The 11,522-nt window shown below is 37.8% G+C and overlaps 1 protein-coding gene across 4 annotated transcripts in view; it reads right to left on the bottom strand.

The window, feature by feature from the left end:
• Window positions 1–4,624: 4,624 nt before the first annotated feature.
• The window catches only part of NUBPL (nucleotide binding protein like), a 226,356-nt gene continuing 219,458 nt past the window's right edge, over window positions 4,625–11,522 (bottom strand). For all 4 annotated transcript variants that reach the window (XM_043554347.1, XM_043554350.1, XM_043554349.1 and 1 more), the window contains one exon: window positions 4,625–6,424. In XM_043554347.1, coding sequence (XP_043410282.1) covers window positions 6,362–6,424 — 63 coding nt within the window. In that variant the 3' untranslated portion in view covers window positions 4,625–6,361. The remainder of the gene's footprint in view (window positions 6,425–11,522) is intronic.

The following is an 11,522-nucleotide window of genomic DNA, read 5'->3' as shown; positions in this document are numbered from 1 at the left end:
AGTCCCAATAGTTCATTTTTGCTTTTGTTTCCCTTGCTTCTGGCAACGTTGTCTAGTAAGAAGTTGCTATGGCTGAGGTCAAAGAGGTTGCTGCCTAGGTTCTCCTCCAGGATTATGATAGTTTCCTGTCTCAAATTTAGATCTTTCATCCATTTTGAGTTTGTTGTCGTGTATAGTGTAAGAAAGTAGTCTAGTTTCATTCTTCTGCATGTTGCTGTCCAGTTTTCCCAACACATTGTTGAAGAGATTGTCTTTTTTCCACTGAATATTCTTTCCTGCTTTGTCAAAGATTAGTTGACTGAAGGAAATCTTGTTTTTGCCATTTATATTCTTTCCTCTTTTATCATAGATTAATTGACCATGTAAGTATGGATTTATTTCTGAGCTCTTTATCCTGTTCCATTGACCTATGTGTCTATTTTTGTGCCAGTATCAAACTGTTTTGATTACTATAGCTTTGTTGTATGTCTTGAACTCTGGAAATGTGATACCTCCAGCTTTGTTCTTCTTTCTCAAGATTGCTTTGGCTATTTACGGTCTTTTGTAGTTCCATAAGAATTTTAGGATTATTGGGGCACCTGGGTGGCTCAGTCAGTTAAGTGACCGACTTCAGCTCAGGTCATGATCTCGTGGCTTGTGGGTTTGATACCCGCATTGGGCTCTATGCTGACAGCTCAGAGCCTGGAGCCTGCTTTGGATTCTGTGTCTCCCTCTCTCTCTGCCCTTTCCCCACTCATGCTGTCTCAAAAATAAACATTTAAAAAATTTTTTTTAATTAGGATTATTTGTTCTAGTTCTGTTGTCTTATAATTTTTTATACTTAATACTGAACATCATGTGTAGAACAACAGAAATGGAGGTAAATAGTTATTTATGGCTGAAAATGCACAGGACTCTAATTTCGCTAGAAATTTAATGAACAGATCTGAGTTAATTTAGTCAACAGTTCATCTTATTTAGGTTTTATTGTTCTCATGGTTACCTTCAGTACGCCATTGGCTTCAAACCTCTTTGGTATTACCTTGTGCTTAAGTTGAAAGATGGATTGCTCTACTCTTAGTTTTTGACCTCTCTATTCACATTCTTTCCCCCTCCTCCACCAGTGGACACTGCTAATGTTTCATACTTAATGCTTGCTAGCTTGCTGTGGACCAGAGGATTCTCTGTTGTCCTAATCTAATCTTAGCTCTAAGTAAGTACTATATCCCCAAGTCTTGGTGAATGGGCTTTCTCAGTGATCCTATCCCTCCCTGAGTGATAGGATGTCTTTAATGGCTAGGGTAGGGATGGCTTCCTGTTCTCCATCATGATTAGGGGTTTTCTATGTCCTCTCCTGCAGTCAGAATGGGTCTTCATCTGAGGACAGGTTTGCTACCCTCCCCTAGTGACTTAAATGTGTTTGTTCCACAGAGAAGGAGAATCAGGTAAGGTTTTGTGTTTTTCTCCAAGCAGCAGTTACTCTCCTTCTCCAGGCCTATACTACTCAAGAAGGTTTTCTCTAATCCCCTGCCCAATGCTCAATTCTTCTCTTAGGCACACAGTCAGGTCCATAGAAAAAAGCCTAGGAGTGGGTACAAACTCTCCTCAATGAACAGCTTGTAGGGGTTCTAGATTCTCCTGTTATCCCCCACTCAGCTTTTAGCAATTTGTTAGAGTTTTTCACTGGATTATTCTTACCTGTCTGTAGGGAGCTTAACATCTCTTCTGTGTTTTGCCAAAGGTATGCTTGCATCCTGTGTCTCCTTGGAGAGGTCTGTCTTTTCATATATCTCATACTACTTGGTTGCACTGTAACTTAGGATCTCTAGTGGGTTTAAGACAAGTTATGATTTTGTGTATCATACAGTTTTTTCTTGTTCTAAGTCAGATATGATGCTCTTCCCAGTCTTCTCCATCCTAAGCAAAACTGAAACTCCAATTTTTTGTTGCTGTGAACTTTACACACTGGTCCTAAAATTTATATGAAAATGAAAAAAAAAATCAAGATTTGCCAAAATATTCTTGAAGAACAAGGTGATAAGAAACAAACAGTGAGTTATTGGTGTAAAGGCAGACAAACAAACCAATGGGACAGAACAGAAAGCCCGGAAACAGATCCATAGAAACATAGACATTAATTCACAACAAAGGTGGTACTGCAGAAAAGCAAAGGAAAAAGACAGTCCCAGTGGACAATTAGATAACTACAAGGAAAAAAAAGAAACCTAATGCCTACCTCACCTAATAACAAAAAAACAATTCCAAATGAATTATAGAATGTAAGAGCAAGACAATGCTAGAACGTCTAGAAATTTATACCGGATATCTTCATGACCTTGAGGCATTGCACAAAAATCAATAATCATACAGGAAAATAATGAATTTGAATATGCTAAAATTAAGATCATTTGGTTAATCAAAACACACCATTAAAAGACTGAAAGACCAATCAGAGTGGGAAAGCTATCTGCAACACAGAACTGACAGAAATTCATAAAACACTCTAATACAATAGAAAAATAGGCAAGAGATTTGACTGGGCAGTATACAAAACAGGAAATCTAATCAGCCAATGGGTAAAGGTGCTCAATTTCATTTGTAATCAAGGAAATTCAAGTTAAAACCATAAGGAGATACCACTAAACAACTACAATCCCACTTCCAGAAATAATACAACAGAAATTTAAGTACAGAACACCAAGAAAATATGTACACGAATGCTCATAACAGTACAATCTGTCAAACAGTGGAATCAACCCAAATATCCATCTACAGTGGAATGGGAGAGTTGTGTATATTCAATGTAATATTCTACAGCAAATAATATGAATAGCAGCTATATGCAATAGCAGATATGGAACTCAGAAACAATACACAGCAAAAGCATTTAATATAGAGCAAAAAACTGTATGATCCCATTTAATATACATTTCAAAAACAGGTAAAACTATAATATTTAAGGGTATAAGCTTAGGTATATCAGTAGATGGTTAACTTTGTAAGGGACAGAGAGGGTAGTGATTGTGAGAGAAAATACTGAGGTTTCTGTGATGCTAGTGGTGATTTACCTCTTCATTTGGTTGGTAGTCACATAGGTGTCCATTTTGTAGACAATTAGCCTATATACTTTGTCTTCCTTGCTTTACTATGTATTTAGTATACTTCATTATAACCTCCCCATATATCTTCCAGAAAGTTTTTGGCCATTAGTGAACTTGCTGGGTTTTGTTTTTTTTTGTTTTTTTTTTAATTAGAGGTGTTTCATTTTTTTTAAATCAGATTACTATTTTTTAAATTATTTTCTTACTTTTTAAATTTTTTAAATGTTTATATATTTTTGAGAGACAGAGACAAAGCATGAGTGGGGAAGGGGCAGAGAGAGTGAGACATAGAATCCAAAGCAGGCTCCAGGCTCTGAGCTGTCAGCACAGAGCCTGACGTGGGGCTCGAACTCACGAGCCGTGAGATCATGACCTGAGCCAAAGTTAGACGCTTAAATGACTGAGCCATGTAGGTGCCCCGTTTACTAGAGGTGTTTCAAATGCAGTGATGCAACTTTCTGATCCCTAGTATGCTCTTTGGTTCTAATTTTCTAGGATTCAAGAAAATTTGTATGTTTTTTGGAGCATGGTGGGGGGGATTCTTCCCCTGTTTGGAACTGAGAGACACAAAATGCAGGTAAAAATAAAAATATATATATATTAGCTATACTAATGACAAAAAGCTGGACTAGTGGATATGTGACCATAGTGGGCTACCAAATACCCAACACCTAAATTAAATGGATCCAAGTCCAAGGCAGAGATGGACAGGTTTCCCTGCAGCCTGCCTCACAAAGCTCAGGATTTTGTTGAAATCAAAGAAATGCAGACAGGAAGAAATTTACCCATAAGATGTGTCACTCCTCCTTCCCTGGCATGGACTGAGTGGGGCAGCCTGCCTTCGCCTCCTGGAGAGTGGAATGGAAATTCTCTCCGCTCTATGGAAATGTGAAGAACAGGAATAAATATCACCCCCAGGAATAAATATCACCCCTAACAACAGGCAGACTAGCTTTGCTTGACAGTCTATCTTTAAAGTCAGCTCTGAAGCTTAGCAGAGGCTGCCATAGGCTAAATTTTAGAACAAGCTTCATTCTTGTTCTTACAGCTCCTTTCTCTTCTTCCACTGATGAACCTGCATATATACTCCAACCACCATCTTTTTAGTGGCTTGCCTGGAAATATCTGCAGAGACTTGTAAGCAAGGGTAAAGGAGAAGAGAGCAGGTGATTATATGTGTAGCTCTTTTCTAAGTAATGTATTTATGAATAAAATGATCTTTCCCATTTCTCTATGAGATGTATTAAATTGGCATACAACTTTAAGTGCCTCTGGAGCTTATTTAGATCATTCTTTCTCTAGGTAAAGTTAAGCCTGGTTCAGGTCTGCTTTTTGGTATTTAGAAGTATTCAATGATTATTTGTATCAGCCTTCTCTTAAAAGTCAATAAAAACACAAATATATATCTACAGCTTAAAGTCATTACCTCCTTTTCACAGTGATGAAGAATGATTACCGTGTGTTCATAAATACTTTTATTCATAATTTTAATTAGCATGGATAATTTGGCCCAAGACATTTCAGTTCAGACACAGCAACAGGTGTTTATTTAATTAAAATTTTATTTTTACTTTGAGGTAATTGTAGATTCACGTGCAGAGATTCCATTGTGTCCTGTTACCCAATTTCCTCTAACAGTAACATCTTGCAAAACTATAGTACAATATCCCCCAAGACATTGGTATTGACACAGTCATAACAAAGAACATTTCCATCCTCATGATGATTCCTTATGTTGCCCATTTAGAGGCACACATAATTCTCTCCCCTGCAACCCTCTCCCCTTAAATTCCAGAAACCACTAATTTGTTCTCCATTTCTATAATTTTGCCATTTCAAGAATGCTCCATAAATGGAACCATATGGTATAAAACCTTTTGGGATTGGCTCTCTCATTCAGCATAATGGCCTAGAATTCATCCAGGTTGTTGCAGGTATCCATAGTTTGTTCTTCTTCATTGGCGAGTAGTATTCCATGGTTGGATAGATCACATTTTGTTTAACCATCTGCCCACTGAAAAGCTCTGTGTTGTTTTTGGCGACTACAAATAAAATTGCCATGAACAGTTTTTTATGTGAATACAAGTGTGTGAAAACATGTTTATAACAACATGTGACTCTCTAATTTTCTACCTGTTTAACTACAAAGCAGAAGATGTCAAGGTATTTGCCAAAAGTCATAGACCACTTCTTTGTAACTGAGGGTCAACTAATGATTCTTATCAGTACTTGCAGCTTTATAACTATTTTGCTTCCTGACCTTGGAAAGCTCCCCCAAATATCTTTGAGCCTCAACTAGATAACATACATGCTTTTCAAAGTGTATCATTTGAAACACAAACTCCATGAAATGCTCCTAAAAGGGATAGGATAAGGCCTTCATGGTCAAGTAAGTTGGAGGAAATGCTGAATACCGTATTTCTCTTCTGAAATAAACAAATGTTCTTTGGTATAAAAAAGGGAGGATCCACTATCCCACTGTCCAAGTTCAAATTCCAGCTCTATCACTTGCTAGAACAGAAACCTTCGGCAAAACACTTAACACTCCCATATCTCAGTTTTCTCATCTATAGAATGAAGGTAACAACAATACCCCACTCATACGAATGCAAGATTAACTATACGGACACAAGGAAACACCTGATAGATGTTACCTATTATTATAACTATTGCCATAATAACCAAAATCATCAAAATCATTGTGATCTTGTTAAAAATATACATGTCCAGGCCCCACCCCTGCATATTATATTCAGTAAGTTTAGGGTAAAGCCTGGTCCAGATGAAGCAGAAGTTATTTTACATTAAGAACATGTCCAAGACTGTCCAAGACAAGATTGAAACTCAGACCAAACTGACTGATGGAGTTATCACACTTATATCAGTACGCAGTTAATAAATCCTTTAAATGACTAACTCCATAGTCCCACAAAAAGAATACAGTTTTAACTCTCCTGAATTGAAGGTTGAGCTTATAATATAAACTCATGATTCCCCAAGGGGTAGTTCATTAAAAAAAATGCAGTTCTTTGCAGTTGGTACACATCAGCACTCAAAAAAAAAAAAAATCCTAAATGTAGCAGTTAACATTGATATATAAAAATTTTACTTGTGAGTCATTGCTTAGCAAATCAAATCTGAAAATAAGACATTATTTCCTTAGAAATAAAAGAAAATAACCATGATTCTATTATTCCTGTAGGTTGCATCACCACACTGCTGATTTCCAAAGGTCTTCTTATTGTTAAGCACCAGGCAAATTTCCAGAACACTTGGGGAATTCACTTTAGAGGTGGTGGCAATCTTTTTACCACTTCTGCGGCAATCCTCAGGTAAGCTTTGGCCTAGAAAAGAACAGACTCATTTGTTCTACATTTCTCCCCAGCAGACATCAAATGACTCATGAACTGTTGGCCATAGCTGCCTGCTGAATTTAATAGTCAAAAGGCTGAGTGAGCTGAGGAAGTTCAGCAGTGAGAAGATGGTGTCATGTACACTGCAGGTGGGTCAGGGAAGAGAGGGTTTTAGCATTTTTAGGGGGCAGCTACTTAGAAGGTGACTTTCTGAAAACAATATTTAATACCAGCAGTTACTGTTTTCAAACTCTAATTCCCATGTCATCAAACTAGCAACCCAGTCCAGTTGTAGAAAAATTGTATCTTCTTCTTGTGACAAATTGATATCGTGAGTTAGATGCTGCCCAAACTTCTTTGGCATAAGAGCTGTTAGTCATTTCAAATAGGACTGTTTATTACCACCCTGTGGAGCATTTTCTATTCTCTCTGAGAATGGCATCCAATACCAGCAATGAGCACCTTAGGCTCCTTCACCTGGTGAAATTTGGGTACCAGGCAGGCAAGAATTCCTGGGTTAGGTTGTTACACTCTTCATCTTTGGGATCCCCAGAGCAGCCAAATACTAAGAGCAACTCCTAAGCCACTGTGGGTCACTGTGTTAGTCACAAACTATCCCAATGCCTACATGGTCCCATCAGAACAATGGTCATGACATCTGCATTTTATTTTATTTTTTTTTTAATTTTTTTTCAACATTTATTTATTTTTGGGACAGAGAGAGACAGAGCATGAACGGGGGAGGGGCAGAGAGAGAGGGAGACACAGAATCGGAAACAGGCTCCAGGCTCTGAGCCATCAGCCCAGAGCCCGACACGGGGCTCGAACTCACGCACCGCGAGATCGTGACCTGGCTGAAGTCGGACGCTTAACCGACTGCGCCACCCAGGCGCCCCATGCATTTTAAAAGTTTTGAATAATTAGGGGTGCCTGGGTGGATCAGGTCATGATCTCGCCTAGAGTTTGAGCCCCACATCCAGCTCTGTGCTGACAGTTCAGAGCCTGGAGCCTGTTTCAGATTCTGTATGTGTGTGTCTCTCTCTGCCCCTCCCCAGCTTGTGCTCTGTCTCTCTCAAAAATAAACCTTACAAAAATGTTTTTAAGTTTTGAATAATTGCAATGCAAATGTTATTTATTTCTCCTATCTTATGTATAAAAAGTAACTGTAAGACACAATAGTAAGGTCTTCTAAAACCATTAATTTATATGTTTATATACTTAGATTTATGAATATACCACCACTACTACAATACTATGGTTGATAATAGCTAAAATTTACTTGAGTACTTAATATTCACCAAGTAATGTTTCATTTAAACTGGAAGCTACTTTAAGGGATAAATTCTGTCACTAACCCCACTTTATAGATAAGGAAACCTAGACCCAGAAAGGTGAACAGTCTTTCTCGCCTGAAGCATTATAGCTAATACCAGATGAGCTGGTCTTTGAACCTAACCTGACCACTCTCTGACTCTGCATGGTAAAAGAACTGTTTGAGGTCTGTTTACCCTGACTTACAGAAGTGTTTTAAGTGTGACGCATTTTCATTTTTGAAAACTATGCTTGAGCCCTAACAGCTGACTTATCAGCTGTTTATCAGAAAAGTATTAAAATCTCACTTAAGAGTCCATTTTTTTAAAAAGAAAAGTTCTTGGGGCGCCTGAGTGGCTGAGTCAGTTAAGCATGCAACTTCAAATAAGGTCATGGTCTTATAGTTCATGAGTTCAAGCCTTGCATTGGGCTGTGCTGTGAGCCCAGAGCCTGCTTTGGATTCTTTGTCTCCATCTCTCTCTGCCCCTTCCCTGTTCGCTCTTTCTCTCTCTCTCAAAAATAATATACATTAAATTAAAAAAAAAAAAAAAACAGGGACACCTGGGTGGCTCAGTCACTTAGGCGTCTGACTTCACCTCAGGTTATGATCTCACAGTTCCTGAGTTTGAGCCCCGCGTCAGGCTCTCTGCTATCAGCATGGACCATGTTTTGGATCCTCTGTCCCCCTTTCTCTCAGCCCCACCTCTCTCTCTATCAAAAATAAATGTTAAAAAAAAATAGTTCTCAAAATATGAATAAAGCCTTAAATTTTTTTATGGAGTACCTACTACACCAAGTACTTTGCATAAGTAATCACACTTATGTAAAATAAGCATCATCAACTCAACTTGGATAAAGAAATAGTCACAAAGTCACTAAGCTGGAAAGTGTCAAACCTGGGTCCCCCTAACTCCAAAGCCTAGATCCTTCTACTACATTACATATTAAATATTTCTTTTTTTTAACGTTTATTCACTTTTTGAGAGACAGAGACAGAGTGTGAACAGGGCAGGGGCAGAGAGAGAGGGAGACACAGAATCAGAAGCAGGCTGTCAGAACAGAGCCCAACGCGGGGCTCGAACCCAAGAACTGTGAGATCATGCCCTGAGCTGAAGTCGGATGCTCAACTGACTGAGCCACCCAGGTTCCCCTACTACATTACATATTAAACAGTAAATCCAAAGTACAAGTAATTTTAGTCATAATGCTTTATCTAAAAATGGTTTCACTCTCTGCTATAGTTAACAGAAACAAAAGTTTTGTTTAAAAATGGAAATGCCAGGGGGGCTCCTTGGTGGCTCAGTTGGTTAAGCGGCCGACTTCAGCTCAGGTCATGATCTCAGTCTGTGAGTTTAAGCCCCGCATCGGGATCTGTGCTGACAGCTCAGAGCCTGGAGCTGCTTCCAATTCTGTGTCTCCCTCTCTCTCTGCCCCTCCCCTGCTTGCTCTCTCTCTCTCTCTCTCTCTCTCAAAACTAATAAACATTAAAAAAAAAAAGTTAAAAAAAATGGAAATGCCATGTACTTTGTAAAGAAATATTCTTCTTAAATCTAGTATGCTGATTTTCACCCACGCATCTCTGTAAATACCTTTTATCTCCTAGTAGTTTTTCCGAATATTTAGGCCTAATATTTCTGTGACGACAATTTAGAGTTCACTAAGGCAAGCTGAGAGAAAGCCATCATTCTATCATCTTTAAACTCTTACTTATGTTAAATTAGAGACATAAACCTATCAGACTACACAAAACACTGAATGATTCCAGAATAATCAAATTTGCTACATTTAACCTTTGCTTTTTAATGGACTATCTCCAAGCTTAAACTTTCAATATATCACACTCAAAGTAATGGTTAGGTTGTCATTTGCTGAGAAATCTCTAAAAGTGCTTAGTTTAACAGTTTCAATTTCTACAAAACTGTTGAATTTGAATTTTTTCAGCCAGTGCAGTATCATTTCAACAAATAATTTCTGGTTCTTATCATGTGCGAGTCACTGTTTTGGGAAATCTGAGGGATGTAATGATACAAAAGGAAGGCAGAATAGCTCACTTGTGAAGACCTGGAGCCTCTGCAGTTAGACAGGCCTGAGTTAAAATCTTAGCTCCATCACTTACTAGCTATGAAGCCTTGGGCAAGTTACTTAACCCTTCTAAGGCTCAGTTTCCACATCTCCAAAATATCTAAAACAACAGCCACTAGGGCGCCTGGGTGGCTCAGTAAGTTAAGCATCCGATTTCGGCTCAGGTCATGATCTCACCGTTTGTGGGTCTGAGCCCCACATTGGGCTCTGTGCTGTCAGCTCAGAGCCTGCTTTGGATCCTCGGTCCCCCTCTCTCTGTGCCCCTCCCCCACTTGTACTCAGCTCTCTTTCTGTCTCTCTGAAAAATAAATAAACATTTACAAAAATTAAAAAAAAAATAACAACAGCAGCTATCTCAAAGGGTTTGGGGAATATTAAGTAAGAATAAGGTATGTGAAGTGCTGGCACAAAAGAATGAAATAAATATTAGTGGCTGCAATTATTACTATTATGTCCTCAAGTAATTTACAATCTCATTGAAGAGCTCATATGAACATGTACTTGTGGGTACTTTTCCTGACTGAGGAACAAGCAAACTAAATCCCTGCCTTTTGTTTAATCCATAACTAGCAAAAAGGCAATATACACATATCATATATTAAAAAATGATTCTGATTTCTCAAACTATTAATATTCTCTTTTTTTTATCACCTCAGTTATACATAAAATAACACTTCTATTCGAGATCTTTTATTGAGGCATCTACAAACACAGATAACATAGCTGGATGCTGTTTGTCTGCTCTATCATTAACAAGTTAAAGGAAATGGATGGCAAACAAAGTGCAAGAAGTTTTACAGGGAACTTTTTTCCTTTGTTTTTGTTTTTAAGGATTTGAAGTCCTAATTTATCATACATAATCCTATTAAAATTATAAGGTTATAGTAAATTAGAAATTATAAGATAATAGTTTCCATTTTGAAAGTCTTTATCAGGAATACCTTACAGCACACCTTTCTGTATGTCAATATTAAGATTTTTACTTGATAAATAGGATGAAAGCACAAAATATCAGTCCTTTATGCGTCCATTACTTGTTTCCTGGACGCAAGGAAAGGCAAAAAGTAGATAGAGTTGAATTAATCATTATAATCACACAAACAAGAGGCAATGCTATTGAACTTAAGAGTTCTGAATCCTAAGTGTCCACTTCCTCTGCCATCCTCTATGGCTTTCTCTGGCTATTTCATGCTGCTTATATTTGGAGAGTCAACTATTCTCCTTTCCTCAGTAGTGCTCATTTCACAGAAGGTTTTGCCTAATGACTGAGGAGGTAGCAGCTTGTTGGTACTTTTTAGTTGGTACTCTAACTCCTGCCAGCTGTCTGATAGTGCCTTAAATTCAGTGCAAATCATATTTTAAGTTGATCAGTATCACTTAGGTATTCACTTCCTGTGAAAGTTAGATGTTACTGCGAGAGTGAAGTAGCAAATAAGATAATGTATTTAATGCACATAAGTACTGTACTCTCTTAAAACAAATTAAAGAAATCATAGCTACTAGTATAGGACCCGAAAGGTATATGATAAAATGGAACTATTGAGTTGCAGGGAAAAGACTTGTCTGTTAATCATGTTTTATCACTTATTAGTTCTGAAACCTTGGGAAAACTATTTAAATTCCTTAAATCTCAGTTTCCTTATCTGCAAAATGGGGACTATTTATATATTGTATTAAGTTGTAAGCATAGAAATTA

Source organism: Prionailurus bengalensis, chromosome B3, assembly GCF_016509475.1.
Source record: "Prionailurus bengalensis isolate Pbe53 chromosome B3, Fcat_Pben_1.1_paternal_pri, whole genome shotgun sequence".
NCBI classification, from domain to species: Eukaryota; Metazoa; Chordata; class Mammalia; order Carnivora; family Felidae; genus Prionailurus; species Prionailurus bengalensis.
The sequence above is the reverse complement of the archived record's forward strand: the minus strand, read 5'-3'. Positions and strand labels throughout refer to the sequence as shown.